Below are 15,131 nucleotides of genomic sequence, written 5' to 3' on the forward strand. Positions count from 1 at the left end.
CCCCAGAATCGCAGCGACGGCTAAGGGGACTTCGGTTTATGGAGCCAAACGGCGTGTGTGTTTATACAGAATGAATGATTTGAAGGCACCTGTTGACGTGAGTCTGCAACTCGGGGTAGCTCTTAACCACCCATGCTGGCCACGCACCGGTGCCCTTTTTGTATTGGCACCTCCACCACGTGCACTTTTCCGGCGTATTGTGTCTCTATACCGCTCTTAACACGGGGCGCAGCATAACAAAATCGAAACCCGCCTGCCCAGGTGCATGAAGTAGCCCGGGCTGGGGCTTCACACCGAGTGTGCGCGGAGACATTTCCACACATGCCCAGCGGGGTCGCATCTTTACTAGGTTTGGGCGGAGGGCATGTAGGCAAATGCCACACAGTCCGTTTACCAGTCCTTGTGCTGCAACTGGCGCCAGTCACCACGGTCACAGTGAAACACACTCTACCCGCCTTCCTGCTGCACGGGGCCCCTTGGGTGACAGCCATGGAAAAGCCAGCCGCCGAAGGCTGAGCCCATTGCACCATGAGCCAGCATGCCACCGCTCTTGGCCGCAAGGCCTCGTTCCTCGATGAAGCCATATGTAATGACTTTTGAGTCATTTCCCGCAGCGCCTCTGCAACTACTCCCGATTTCCTGCGTTTCACGCTCCAAGTCAACCCTCGACCCTGACAGCACTCCACGTTTAGGCGCCGTGCTTATGGGCTTGCCCATGCGGACGCTTTTGTCGCTGTCGCGCCTTCCGAATTCGTACCACACCGGGCTCGTCGATTCACCCGCCAGATGACTTGTCCTCGCCGGCCGGCTTCGCCTCCGCTTCCACCGCTGCTTGGCCGCCCTCCAACCCCGCGCCGCTACCCTCGCCCGCTTCCTGCATGGGCGCCGGGCCATCCATGTCGCCTGCACTGGCACCTTCCGGCGCCGCGGCTGCTGCCTCGCTGGCAGCACTCGGTGCATCCGCCGGCTCCATCTCCACGTCGCGGTCCGAGGCAGCAGCCGCCCCCGCTGGCCCCGCACTTGCGTCCTGCGCTGGTCGGTGCAAGGGACCGTTCTCCTGCACAGCCGGCGCGGCCATCGCCGCGTCAGCCGCTGTCGCGTCGGCGACCGCCCCCGCCGGCGCAACAGCAGCAGCCCCCTCGCCGCCTGTTCCCTCCGCCATCACCACATCCGTGTCAGCCCCGCTGCTGGCAGCCCCGCCACTCCCCGCGGAGTCCGCCGCGGCTGTGGACGCGGCGCCTGCCGCTGCACCAGCAGCCGGCAGCGCTGTAGTCCCCGCCGCGGCCGCCGGCGATGCTGACCCCGCCGCCCCCTCGCCGCCACCGCCACTGCCACCAGCGCCCGGACTGCTGCCGCGGGTCGCGTGCGTCCGGCCGCCCGGCGGACTGGCCGCACCCAGGACTGCTGAGAACAAGGTGTGCGCCGTCGGCGTCAAGCCGGGGCTGCCCCCTCCAGGCGGGTGTAGTAGCCCCGGCGGGTGATGGTGCCCTGGCCCGTGCTCGCCAAACGCACCCGACCCCGACGCCCCAGCGGCGGCTGCAGCGCCCCCGGCCCCAGGGCTGCCGCTGCTGCCCGGCGAGCCGTGCCCGCTGCTGCCTGGGCTGCCGCCGCCCGACCCGGGCCGTAGCGGCACGTGCAGCCCCACGCCCGCCGCCTTGAAGGCGCCTTTGCCCTCTGGCAGCCCCTCCGGCCAGTGGTCCTCCTCAATGTGCTCCGGCGTGCCTGGTAAAGTGGTGGTGTTGCGGGGCAGGGGGCAGGGGAGCACAGCAGCGGGAGCAGCATGTCAGCGACGGAGGGCAAACGACGTGGTGGTCACAAGCTGGTGTGTGCCGCTGCTGCCCCTGGCGCTGCTCACGCGGGTGGCGCAGCCGCGGCAGGGCGGACCGCCGCACAAGTGCTCGTGCTGTCCCTGGCCTCGCAGGACCCCTCTGTACCCGGGGTGCCTCGGCCCCACCCACAACCACAGCGCCCCACGCCCTGCAACCACCACACCCACAACATCATGCCTGCAGCCTCCACACCATCGCGCCTCCGGCCGCCCGCCAGTGCCCCGCCGCGCCCCTACCTGTGTGGTTACCCAGGTGGTGGTGGTGCCCGGGGTGATGCCGCAGGTCCAACATGGACTGCGTGAAGGCGCTGCCCGAGTCGTCGCCGCCGCCGCCCGCCCCGCCGCCGCCGTGGCCGCCGCCGTGGCTGCCGCCGCCGTGGTGGTGGCTATTTGTGTACACGGGCGCCGGGTTGGCGTTGACCGGCCCCAGCTCTGTCAGCAGCGGCGGCGGCGGCAGCTGGTCGGTGGCTGTTGGCGGCAGCTCCGTGGTCACCAGCAGGCATTTCTCGATTGCCAATGCCAGCTGTGCAGAGGCGGGTGGGGTGCGATCCGGAGGGGCGAAGTTGAGTGATGCAATACAGTAGCGAACGTAAAGGCCAGTGAGCAATGCAAAAGTTGCTTTCATGCTGTCTGTGCGCGTCATGTGAGCACAGGCCCGGGCTGCGGACAGGCCTGGTCCTTCCATGCCACTACACCCGCCCGCCTGCACCAGGCCGTGTGCGCCTGCGCCTACTCGGCAAAAATGGTTCGTCCTGGGCTTACTGTGACGCCCACGGGCACACAGCTGCGTCCTCCCATGTGTAGGGGGCGAACCCTGCGACGCCCCCCACCAGACCGGTGCCGCGAGGGCCGGGTGCACGCGCACCTTGGGCAGGCGTGAGTATTGCCGCTTTGGTTCGAGCAGGATTTCGCTCAGGCGCTGGAAAGTCCATGGCGCATCGCTGAATGCGGACAACAGCTTCTGAAAACGCTCTATCGTCTCCGCGACGGAGTCGGGTCCAGGTGGCCCGACCTCGACCCGGGTCTCGGCATCGTAGGCTGTAAGCACCTGCAAGCGAATGCTAACGGGTTACGATCCAGCGCATGGACATTTAACTGGACATCCACACAAGTAACCACGCTTCGGGGAACTCGCCTGCTCGAGAACAAAGTCAACGAGCGGTCGAAGCAACGGCCACTTGTAGCGTATCCGGCCGGTCAAAGCGGCCTCCGCAAGCACTCCTCTAAGCTGTGGCGTGAGGGCCCTCTCCTCTAATGGCAGTCGTGTGAAAGCAATGAGGTCGCTTTCACTCGCAACCGGCACGGCAGGCGGGGCTGGCTCCGCCGACGCAGCGGCACGCTCTGGTTCCATCTGTTCGGCAGCATTACTGGCCTCAGCTGCCGGCTCCATTGCGCGGGGCCTGTCCGCGCCGATTCCGAGCCGTCGAGGTGAGCGGGGCCCCAGAGCCCGCGCAGCCTTCAGATATGGTTAGAAAGTGTCAGTTCATATGGAAAAGGCTCAGTCGGAACTGTCGAGGTGTTGTTCAACGTTTCTGACAAGATCGTGTCGCGACTTATGACCTGACAGTGTGCAGCTGCGACGCGCTCGTTTAGGGTTGAGTAAAGCGAGTTGTTTATGTGAAGGGATGAAATGCGCAATAGGATCCACATGCTGGCACGAAACCGTGTGGCCACGTCCATCCTTCATCTAGGGACCCGCTTTACTCCGCGACGCTTGGCGTTGCTCCGCACACAGGTGAGGCCATTTTGTCAACGCTGATATAATCGGTTGATATAGCTCGCAAAGATACGCTTGTCACGGCGTGCTGGACTGCCATATTTGCGGGCCCATCGCTGATGCTCACGACAGTTGCTAGGAGTGCGCGTAGGTCGGTCAGTACCCAGTCCAGAGGGTAGAGGAGCTGAGCTTTGTGTGGCACGTTGTCAATTTCCCCAGAAGCCAGAGCCAGAACCCAGAAGGACTTCGTTCTTTGCTAGAAGCCCTTCAGTGACCTGGCCCCAGGACAACCAGTGGTGGCGGTTGCGAGAGCGCGCACTCGCCTTGTTACAGCAATACCGTATACAGCAATTAAAGCAGCGCACGCCACCGTCCCTGCGTCCCATCATAGGTCACGGCACACGGCGCGTCATTCAGTAACAAGTTTCTGCATATAGCGCCCGCACAAGGGCAGCGCATGTCGAATGTCCCACACTCCGAAGTCCAAACCATACCCGCCCAGCCGCCCACTCCCCAGAGGTCATCAAACCGCACAATTTTACAGTGCCACCAGGTATAACATCAAACCTAGGACGCCGTGACGTCCCAGCATCCAAAACGCAGGGTCGCGTGCAAGTCCTTCGGTAACGTTACGCGTTTACGCCAAGGCGTCAAGTGCTGCCTTGTAATGCGACGCCTTTCGGCGCATTGGAAGTACTCGAGTCATCACATGCGTATAGCAATCACAGTCTTGCCTGCGTTCCGGGCAACTACAAGCCTAGCTGCCCACAATCACACATACCCAACACGAAAGCCGAGCACAACAATATCCGGTCAACCATAGCCGATGACTCTCGCACACCTTCGCTCTTGAGCATGCAGTCCCTCCTTTCTCCATGCCTTGCATCGTTCCAGAACGTCAAGGCACACAAACTCGCTCGCCCACGTACTACCGTGTTTTTGTATACTATCGCATCTCACAGGCCGTAATCGTAAGCCTCGCCGTAGGCATCCGTCAGCGCCAGTGACGGGGCTTCTAACGGTGACAGCTCACTCGCCACGCTCACGCCGCCGCCCATGCTGTCCGCGCCTCCACCCGCCTCGCCCGCCCCGCCGCCGCCCGGCAGGACCCTGCCGTACTGCTGTGCCGTACGCATCAGGGCGTTAGTCAGCAGCTGCCGACCCAGCGGCCGCCCCGCCGCCGTGAATGATCCGTGAGCGCCCAGCCCGGCGCCGCCAAAGCCGCCGAAGGCACCGCCACCACCGCCGCGTGTGGCTGTAAACGAACCGTCACTGACGCCCGTAGACAGCACCGAATGCGGCACGCCCATATCGCCGATGCCACCGTGCACACGCCCGTGTCCCATCCCCATCCCCATCCCACCCATGCCCTCCGCCGCGCCCCCGGGGCTCGTGAACGAGCAGACGCGGCTGCCGCCGGCCAGGCCATCCGTGGGCAGGTCTAGCAGCTGCCCAACGACGCCGCCGCCCGCGCTGCCGCTGCCTCCGGCGGCCGCCGCCGCTGCCTCCAGCTCTGCCTCCAGCGCCGCCTCCTGGAGTACGACTGGCGAGTCGGTAGCTAGCAGGTAGGTGCGCTGCACGCCCTTGCCCTTGCAGAACACCTCGCCGCGGCTCTCCCACTTGTACTGCGGCCGGTCCTTCAGAAGCTCGTATGTCACCTGCGCCACCAGTCCGGTCGGCGATTGTAAAGATTCGGCTGCTCGCACATGTCGCATGAAGATAACGTGAGCGGCACTTGGGTCTGGCAATTCACAAACGGACGAAGCTCTTGCGGCTGAGTGCAGAGGTGGCAGGCGGAGGTTATGTCTGTGTGTGTCTCGTGGCCGCTCCACGTGCACATGCACGTGCCTGGTGACCAGCCTGTGCCGGCCTGCGCAGCTGCCGGCGCCAGCCCCGTCTCCCGCTGCCAATGCAACTCTGCCGCCGCCGCACCCGCATGCCACCCATAGCCCACTGCTGTCACGCGCCCCCACGGCGCCCACCTGCGACACCTGCACGCGGCCCGGCTGCCCCGTGCTCTCCATGCGCGAGGCCAGGTTGACGGTATCGCCGAACAGGGTGTACTGCCGCCGCAAGGCGCCCACCATGCCTGCGTTCGCGGCAAGTGGCAGCGTGTGTGAAGAGCAGTGCGTGTGACGGCCGCGGGGTGCGGACTGTGGGGTGTTGGCGTTGCGACCGGGTCGGGTGTGTTGGAGAACCCACCAACGGATTGATATCAGCGTACCAACCAACCAGCTGCAAACTCACGCACCGCTCATGACGCGGCCGGTGTGAATGCCGATGCGCAGCTGCAGCGGCTGCCCGCTGCCCACACACCCAGGCGGCAGGCGCACGTGCGCGGCCTCCCTCAGGGTGGCGGCGGCGAAGTCCACCATCGTGGCGGCGTGGTCGGGGTCGTCGTGGACCAGGCCTGGGGGCGGGAGGCGGGAGGTGCGGGCGATGAGTCGCGAAGTTAGGGACAAAATAAACTGAGGAGCTGCGGGGTGGAGAAGTCAACTCTCCAAACCCTCAGCTAGGTAAGGTAAGACGCGAAAGGCTGCGACGCAGCATCACGCCATGCCGTAGCGCCTCTACGGCGCGCCCGTCTGACACATGTGGCGACTGAGGACCCGTTGCCGGTCCCCTTCCCTCCCAACGGTTCTGGCCAGTTCCGCGCTCTCCCGCTCCCCCGCCCCCATACCCGCCCGCTCACTCTCCCACCCGCTCGGTCCCCACCCCCGTACCCGTGCAGGCCATGAATGCGTCCCCGATGGTCATGACCTTGTACACGGGCCGGCTCATGCACAGCGCGTCCATCCTGTGTGTATGTGTGTGTACATGCATGATTAAGGGGGGCGGGGTTAGCCGTTCATGGAGAAGGGAGTGACTAGCTCACAAGTTTGCAGTGCGGGGGAGGAGAGTGCGGACGTGCGGTGGTGCGGTGATGGTGGCAGTGGGAGTGGGAGCAAGCGATGATGGGAAGAAGATGGCGAGGTGGAGGCGGTAAGCCCGTGGCACGGCCCGCGTGCAATAGTGCAATGTAGCATTCCTGAAAGCGCCCGCGCCCGTGCCCGCGCCCGCGCCCGCGCCCGCGCCCGCGCCCGCATCCGCACCCACCTGGTGTACAGGTCGTTCAGCATGGCCACCACCGCGCCCGGGTCGATCTGCGCGCACAGGTCCGTGAAGCCCACCAGGTCGCTGAACAGCACCGTCACGCTGTCGTGCCACTCCGTGTACGGCGCCGGCAGCGGCAGTGCGGCGGCGGCGGCGGCGCCCAGGCCCGAGAGGCCGCCGCCGTGCGGCGCCACGGCGCGTGTGGTGGTGGGGTCCGGGTGCTGCGGGTGCGCCAGCGCGCGACAGCCGCCGCCGCCGCCGCTGCCGCCGCCGCCTCCGGCGGCTGCGGCTCCGCCGCCGGCGTTGGAGCCGCTGGTGCCGTCGGCGTCGTCACCGCTGGCGCCGTCGGCGTGTGCGGAGTCGGATGCGCACTCGCCTTCCTCCAGGTACTGCTGGCGCTCTGCAGCAGCCGGTGCAGCCTGCGGCGATGGCGCCAGCGACTGCTGCTGCTGCTGCTGGCCGTAGGCTGCCGTCTCCCCGCTGGCGCGCCGGGTGCCGCCTGGCGAGGCCGGCGCGGCCGCCGCCGGCGGCGGCATCGTGCGGCGCTCCGAGAAGGTCGGCAGGCCCCACCGCTGCAGCCCGCCGCCGCTGGGCACACCCGACGAAGACACGCCACTCGCCGCGCCCACCGCCGCGCCCACGGCACCTGCCCACCGGCTCGATAGACTGCTCACCGCCACACCCATGCCCCAGCCGCCACCGCTGGCACTGCTGCCGCCGCCGCTCAGGAACGCCAGGCCCGATGCGGACGGCGGGCGCACCGCTCGTCGCCCGCTGTCCCCAGCCGCGCCCACGCTCGCGCCCGCACTCGCAGACACCTCGGACGCCGCACCCGACGACGAGGGCGCGCCGTGCAGGTCTGAGCCGGGCGAAGCCGCCGCCGCCGCCGCCGCCGCCAACGCGCCGTCTCGCGGCGCCAGGTACGACGGGCCAGAGGTTCCAACCGCCAGCACGCCACTGCCTGAGGCGGCGCCGCCGCCCGCCATTGGCGATCCCGCCGGCGACCCCGCGCTAGCCGGAGACATGGCCGCCGCCACGCGGACCGCAAGGCGGCGCAGGCCACTCACCTGCAGGCCCAGGAACAGGCTGGCGGCGGCGGCGCGGGCCGAGGTGACGCGGCGCGGCGGCGGCGCCGCCGCCGGCGGGCTGCAGGTGCCCGGGTTGCTGGGGGCCGGGTTGGCGCTGGCACTGACGCTGCGGCTCAAGGTGCGGTTCTGGCTGGTGCGCGGGGGCGTGGCGTCGCCGCCGCCGCCGTCAGCGGCGCCGGCGCTGCGGCGGCTGCGCAGCCGCAAGCCGTGGGCTCCCTCCACCTCCTCGTCCTCGTCATGCGGATCTCCGTGATAGCGGCCGCCCGCGACGGATGACCCGGCCAGGGCCAGCGCCGGGAGTGAGCAGGAGTCCTCAGCCGCCACCACCTCGCCCTTCCGCCCCTCGTCGTGCCGCCCTCCCGACCGGTCTGGCGTCTCCGGCAGTGTGCCGAGCTCGGGCAGCGAGGGCAGCGAGGGCCGCGCGCCGCCGTGACCCGCTGCCGGCGGCGGCCCCTGAGCGCCGCGGCTGCGGCTGGGCGACACGCCGCTGCTGCCGTGCGTGAGGCTGGGTGCGGTGGGCCTCCCCTCGCTGGAGGGCCTCACATCCTCCGGCAGGGGATCAGCGCCGCTGTGACTGCCGCGGCTGCCATCAGCGGCGGCGCCAGCGGTGCCCAGCTCACCCGCCGCGACCTCGCTGTCCTCGGCGCCGCCGCCTCCGCCAGCGGACCGGCGGCGCGGTGAGAAGCACAGCTCGCCCTCCTCGTCCTCAAACCGTAACTGCTGCACGCCTGCTACTGCTGCCCCAATCGGCCGCACGGCTGTAGCACCGCCGCCCGCAAGCCGGTCAGCCAGCCGCGAGCCGCTGCCGCCGTTCTGCGAGCCCCGGGGCTCGCCGACCGGACCCAAGGACGGCAGCGGCGGTGTTTTGCCCAGGGCCTGGCTTGCGGCAGCGGTGGTGTAGAAAGGGGAGGCCGTAGGTGGCGGCGAGCCCAGGAGCGCTGAAGCAGTCCTGCAGGAGCCTGAGCCCGTGCGCCCGAGGCCCGCAGAGCTCTTGCTGGCATCGGCGGAGGAGGCGATGGTGACGGAGGAGCGCGCGCCCGAGCTGCCCAGCGCGTGTCCGCCGTACATACCCTCTGCCGTGTGCTTCCTCACCACCATCGCAGCTGCCGATGCCGCCCCTTCATGCCGCGCTCCCGCTCCGCCGACTGCTGCTCCAAACCCTAAACCCACAATCTGCACGCCTCCTCCGGCGCCATCTCCGCCCGCGCAGACACCCATGCCCATGCCCGAGCCGATGGCACGGTGGTGGTGGCGGTGGTGGCGTTGCACAGCGGCCGCGCCGCCAAACAGCGCCTCCTCGAGCCCCACCATACCCAGGGGGTCGTCCGTATCGCCACTGCTCGGAGCCGCGGCCTCGCCGCCGCCTGCCCCTTCCACCCCTTCCGCCCCTTCCACCCCCTCCACCCCCTCCACCCCCTCCACCACGCCCGCCTCCACCACAGCAGCCCGCTGCGAGCTGATGCCGCGGCCGCTGCCCCCGCTGGCGCCTGGCAGGGGTCCCCGGCCAAACACGCCGCTGCGCTCCTCAAAGCTAAGCAGGCTCACGTCCCGATCCGCGCGGCCGCTCAAGGCGCCGTAGGCGTCTACATCAAAGTCTGACATGGCAGCTGTGTAGGCCGCGGCGGAGGGCACGCCGCCGGCCGAGGCGTCGGAGGCGAGGTCGTGCGCATTGCCGCCTCCAGCCGCCGCCGCCGCTGCCCCCGCGTTCTGTTGCTGCTGGTTGTGGTGCTGCAGGTGCTGCTGCTGCGCCTGCGCGAGCAGGTTGACATCCCGTATCACGGGCCGCTGCGCGAGCGCCAGCCTGCCGAGCCCAGCACCACTGCCGCCGCCGCCACCGCCGCCACCGGCACCAGGCGCGCTCGACACCGTTCTTGGCTCTGACGACTCTGCGCCTGCTGGCGCTCCTACCGCTGTTTCCTCGAACCCCGAGCCCGACCCTGCGGCCCCTGGGGTTTCAGCGGCCGGTGAGGCATACGCAGAAGCTGGCGCAGCCGCAACGGCGGCGGTTGCCACCGCCGGCGACGCCGCCACCGTGTGCAGGACGGGGGTCACGACGTAAGCAGCGCTGCCGGTGCGGCGGGAGCGCCTGTGGACCTGATGACGCTGGCGCGATGCGGCTGCTGCCGCCGCCGCGGCGGCGGCGGCGGACGCGGGCTGCGGTATGGCGTTGAGTACGGCGGCGGAGGGCGGCGGCGGCGCGGCGGCGGTCTCCACTCCCTGGTGCAGCAGCGCCAGCGCCACGTGCCTGGGATGACCGCGGAGAGGGAGTGTGGGCAACGTTACAGACGCAGGGAGTCTGCGTCTGCGCGCACGCATCAACAGCACCAAGGCTTGCATATCCTCTCGAGATGCCGATGGGCACTTGCAGTTAAACGCCGAAAAGCAAACCCGGTAGGTAACGCGATTGCTGCACCTAGAACCGCGGGGACACGTAGCATTTATGTGCCTCGCCCGCGCACTCACTTTGGAAGCAGGTCGTACAGCACGGTCTGGGCCGCACGAAGCCGCACCGCCAGCGTGTCAGCGCGCAGCTGTCAAGGAAGGGGGGCGGCGCCAGGGGTCAGAGCCACGGGATGACCCTGTGCGTGGGCTTTGTGGCGGCCCTTGGGCTCCCTGCAATCCGCAAAATGCAAGCCGCAGTGCAACCCGAGCGCCCGAGCCACAGTCACAGCGGCCTAGGTGGCCAGTCCCCGGCCAGCCGTTCCCCGCCCTCCCCACCTTGCCCGCCAGGAAGGCTCCCGCCAGCGCCAGCGCCACCTCGGGCGCCGCCAGACAGATGCCGCCGCGCCCCGGCACCGCCACATACAGGTAGAACTGCAGGCGTGCAGGTGACATGAGCAGCACACACGAGCGGCACTATGAGCTGCACAGTCAGCCAAGGCGCGTACATGGCACGCCAGCCCGGCTTCCACCCACGGCTTCGTCCTGCCGAGCCCCGCAGAGCACACCGTGGCACACACGCTACACGCAGCGTGTGCGTATCGCCCCTACACGTCACCCATGCATGGCGGCTGCAGCTACCGCGCACCTGTAGCGCCATATATCCGGAGAAGGGCGCGGTGAGGGCGGTGGCCAGAAGGAAAATGTCGCCGCTGCCCACAAACCGGGCCAAAGCCTGGGGATAGGGGTGTGCAATTGCACAGCAGCACACACCGGCATGTGATAAGGTGTGCAGCAGTGCTGGCAAGTTGCCACGGGCGGCGGCAGAGCAGGGGCACACTGATCACCCGGTGCGCGCTGCTCCCGCGCCCAGTCAGCAGCTCTTCCTAACGCACACGACACGGTACGGCACACGCGCACCTGCAGCCCTCCCTCCAGTCGGTCATTCAGCGACAGCAGCCACACCGCCGCCTGCAGCGCGGCTGTCAGGACCGCCGCCTCCCCGCGAAGGCACACCTCCGCCAGTGGCGCCGCTCGCCCCGGCCCCAGCCGCCGCCACACCCACGGCACCGCAAGCAGCCCCCCAGCCGCCGTGTGCTTCCACGTCTGCAGCTGCACAGCCAGGATGTGGGCGTTCCGCGCCGACGCCGCCGCGGCGGCGACGGCAGCCGCCGCTGACTGGGACCGGAGCTTGTGCTGCTCCTCGTCCGCAGCCGCACCCGTGGATGTAGGCATGGGTGTGTGCGGCACCTCATAAGAGCGCGCAGCGGCGGCAGCGCCAGCCGTACCGCGCCGCAAGTTCCAGTTATTGAAGGAGGCGCCGCCTTGCGCTTGCGAAGGCCCCACCACCACGACGCCGCCGGCGGCGGCGCGCTTGTCCAGGCTGCCGCAGCCGCTGAGAAGCGCCACCGTGGAGGGGCGGAAGGCGTCGGCAGCTACTGCAGTGGCACCTGCCGGCATGCCACCTGGTAACGTCGTGGGCTCCTCACCCGACTGGGTAACGAAGCCGCCGTGCGACGTGATCATAGTCGGCGGCGTCATGGCTTCGCTCCACTCCCCCGGAACCAGGATGCTGTCTACGCCGTCATCCTCTTCAGCACCCAGCGCCCGAGCCAGCGACAGCGCCTCCCCTACTGAGGTCGCGGTGCCCCTGGCGGGGCGACCCATGGCGGAAACGCCACCGGCGGCGGCCGTGGCCACTGCCGCTGCCGCTGCGGCGTCAGCCGCTGAGGAGGGGCCAGCTGCCGTTGCCATGAAGAGCATGCCGGGGGTGGTTACGGCGGTTTGGGGGCCTGATGCGCTGGCGTCAGAAGGCAACATCTCGCCGCCAGCGAGGGTCAGGCCACATGAGGCAGTCCTCGCCTGCGCGCCCTGAGGCAGGCAGGGGCGGCATAAACCAAATGAGGGATTAGCAGCTGCGACGGCAGCGGCACACATTGACGCGAACCCACGTGAATGCTCATGCTCAGCGGTGGTGGCAGGGACAAGGGAGGAACGGTCAGGCGCACGGACAGGCACTTATGTCTCGTCCCGGGCCGGGGTATCACACGCACCCACACACGCCCACACGCCCCACACAACTCACCGCAGACCTGAAGCCGCTTCCGGCTGCGGCTCCAGCTCCGGACACAGACACCGCCCGCGCCCGTCCTTGGGAGATGGCGTCGGCCTCCAGCCCCGACACCATGCCCGCGCCCGTGCCCGCGCCTGTCGCCTCGGCGGCACCTCCCGCGGCCTTGGTGCCGCCAGTGACATCACCGCCTGCGGCTGCCGCAGCCAAAGCACCCTTGCTAGCAGACCTTGCCGGCGCCGCCGTCACCACCTCCCCACTGCCCGCGCCGCTGCCTCCCCCTCGCCATCCCCCTCTACCTCCACCGCTAGCCTCAATAGCGGGGCCGGCGCCGCCGCCGCCGCCGCCGCCGCCGCCGCCCTCCGCCGCCAGGAAGTCGGCGGCCGAGGTGGCGGCCTGGTAGCGCCTCAGCCGCCGCAGCGCACTCTGCACCAGCGCACGGCGGCTGTGCAGCGCCGGCATGAGACCCAGGAACATAACCCGCTCGTACGGCTCATCCTCCTCCGACACGGTCTTGGATCCAGGCCGGGATCCACCCGCCAGGCCCTGCGCCGTCAGGCGGCTGCCGCCGCCGCCGCCGCCTCCGGCGTGGCTGGCGGCGGCTCCGCCGCCAGGGCCTGCCAGGCCGGACGCGGTGTCGCCTGGTGCGCCGCTTCCTGACCCTGCCCCTGAGGCTGCTGCGGCGTTGGCTGCTGTGGCGGGGTTGGCCGCGTCTTGGGGGTCCTCCAGCCAGTCCCGGTGCTGCGACAGCTGCATCAGGTGGCCCAGAAGCAGCTGCGCGGGGGTCGTGTGTGGGCGAGGGGAGGGGAGGGGAGCTCTTGCGGGATTGCAACGCAGGATTGCTCAGGCGGTGGCGCCACGGGAGCTTAGGCGCCCAGGCGGTGAGTGGTCCCTACAGCCTAAGCGGGCCTACACGGTAGACAAGCCCGCGCGAAGCAAGGGCCACGGAATCCGTTTTCCCGCCCCAACCAAAACCAGCCCAACGCCACCGCGCGCCGCCCACGCACCAAGAGCGAGGGCACGAGCAGCAGCCACAGCGTCTCCCGCAGGGTGCGTGTCAGCGAGCGGCCCGCATGCAACATGGCACACGCCTCCACCGCCAGCATGCCTGTGGAGGTGCACGTGTGAAGAAGAGTGGAGGTTAGGAAGGCAGTTGCAGTGGTGAGAGATAGAGACGCAGGTATCAAAGGCCAGGCTTCAAAGCCCGAGATCCGTACTTAAGCATGCATGTCGCGACGCTCCCTCCTATAACCCCACAAACAAACGAGCGCCAAACGATCGCGGCATTCAGTAAGGCACTACCGCCCAGGTGGCTTACGCATGCACCAGACCTTCCTTGCACCCCTTATCTCGACTCGGCACCCCCCACCCCGCGAATGAGCTGACCTCCCCCCCATGAACGGCTCCCTGCACTCCCCCAGCTCCTTCGAGGCCCGCACCCGGCATGAGCGCCGCCCACGCGGCCAGCAAGTACAGCGAGGGCTGGTCCAGCAGCATAGCGCAGGCCAGCGGGATGGCGATCTGCGCGGGTGGGGTTGGGCGATGGAAAGGTATGCAGTGTACAACAGTACAAAAAACCGCACAACCTCCTTTTCTCCGTCCATCCTAGCCGTTACAGGCCCCAGGGAGCGTTACTTGGGACAAGGTTACATCGGTTCGTTAGAAAGGACCCCCAACGCGACCCCATCCGCCCCGCTGCAGTCGCCGCACCTGCACGAATCCCTCGTCCAGCGGCCGCACCGGCCTCAGCGCGCTCCATATGGTGTGCAGCAGCATTGCCACACAGGAGAAGTACAGGTGCAGCTCACAGCTGTCGTGGTGGGGAGGGAGCAGATGGGGAAGAGGTGTGTAGTGAGCAGGGGCAGGAGCAGGAGGACGAGCAGGAACAGGAGGAGGCGGGGGAATGAGGAGGTGTGGTGGGGTAGACGTGGCGGGGGTAGATTGGGGGGAGGAGGAGAAATGGTCATTCTCATGGCGTAAGCGGTGTGCTTGGAGGCGTGGCTTGCGGGTGCAATCGGTTCAACCTAGCCTTCCCTCCACTGCCCTGCCCCCATCGAAGCCTCCCTCGGCTGGGCCCCATTGCTGTGTGTGCCCTTTCCATCCCCGTCCAAGGTTATTCCAAGCACCACATAAATGTCATCATGTTGATGGTGGTGGGCGTTGTTTTGCTCACCGGTTCCGTCTGTAGAAAGGGCTTCGCTCCGCCAGCCACCCCCGCATCCTGTGCAGCAGCCACAGGATGTGGAGGTTCCCCACCCCGTTGACCACTCGCCAGGGCCCATCGCGAAAGCCGATCAGGCCTGTGATGTGGTGCATGCAGCGCGCGTGCGGACAGTCAAAAATGGGGCGGAACGGAGGGGGTGTCACGTCGGGTGTCGGCTCGGTGACGCCTTTTTCATGTCCAAAACCGCCATGAACACCAAACATGGGCGCATCAACATGCATTAGCAGAACGCTCATTGAAGTTGGACGGCAGCGCCAAACGTTCTGAAAACGATGCAGTTGCACATGGCCGGTTTCGTCGACTCGGTGAGACTTCGCCCCTGCCATGGCCCAGTACGTATCCTCAAAAGCTTTCAATTGCGTCTGCACGCCACACATCGACAGCCTATGTTCTACCAGGTCACTCGGCAGACTGACCGGCCAGCGCGCACCTGGGAGGAGGTCCGCCCAGCCTAGGCAGTATCCAACAGTAACAAACCAGAAAATGCATTTCCAGCGCAGCTCCTGGTTTTGTCGCCTCATTGCCGACTGGGTCCCACTGAAGTCAGCATTCCCGGCGCCCCTGGCCTCGCCTCGCTCTGTGTTGTTGCATACAGTGAGTAGATTCCGAGCTGCGAGTAGCGGACGGTCGCAGAGATATGCGAGCGAAGTTGCCTAGACGTTCTCAGAATGCGCATGCCATTATTGCTCGACTGCGGGTAGCATGTACGCTTCGTGACAATATGATGTCGT

General features: G+C 67.8%; 2 protein-coding genes across 2 annotated transcripts; both read right to left on the minus strand.

Moving 5' to 3' along the window:
* Window positions 1-51: 51 nt before the first annotated feature.
* On the minus strand, window positions 52-3,697 carry CHLRE_10g463700v5 (uncharacterized protein). The gene is made up of 4 exons (XM_043067204.1): window positions 2,964-3,697; window positions 2,694-2,876; window positions 2,066-2,351; window positions 52-1,722 (listed from the first exon to the last, which is right to left on the minus strand). The coding sequence occupies exons 1-4, from the start codon at window positions 3,216-3,218 to the stop codon at window positions 776-778; spliced, it is 1,671 nt and encodes a 556-aa protein (XP_042920601.1). The 5' UTR covers window positions 3,219-3,697; the 3' UTR covers window positions 52-775.
* Window positions 3,698-3,860: 163 nt separating this feature from the next.
* CHLRE_10g463750v5 (uncharacterized protein) lies at window positions 3,861-15,127 on the minus strand. The gene is made up of 15 exons (XM_001698562.2): window positions 14,831-15,127; window positions 14,350-14,476; window positions 13,887-13,986; window positions 13,616-13,697; window positions 13,184-13,284; window positions 12,192-12,950; window positions 11,027-11,977; window positions 10,755-10,841; window positions 10,445-10,540; window positions 10,190-10,257; window positions 6,642-9,971; window positions 6,269-6,342; window positions 5,797-5,955; window positions 5,528-5,634; window positions 3,861-5,203 (listed from the first exon to the last, which is right to left on the minus strand). The coding sequence occupies exons 1-15, from the start codon at window positions 14,919-14,921 to the stop codon at window positions 4,502-4,504; spliced, it is 6,834 nt and encodes a 2,277-aa protein (XP_001698614.2). The 5' UTR covers window positions 14,922-15,127; the 3' UTR covers window positions 3,861-4,501.
* Window positions 15,128-15,131: the final 4 nt, after the last annotated feature.

The sequence above is a fragment of the Chlamydomonas reinhardtii genome, chromosome 10 (genome assembly GCF_000002595.2).
Source record: "Chlamydomonas reinhardtii strain CC-503 cw92 mt+ chromosome 10, whole genome shotgun sequence".
In the NCBI taxonomy this organism is placed as follows: Eukaryota; Viridiplantae; Chlorophyta; class Chlorophyceae; order Chlamydomonadales; family Chlamydomonadaceae; genus Chlamydomonas; species Chlamydomonas reinhardtii.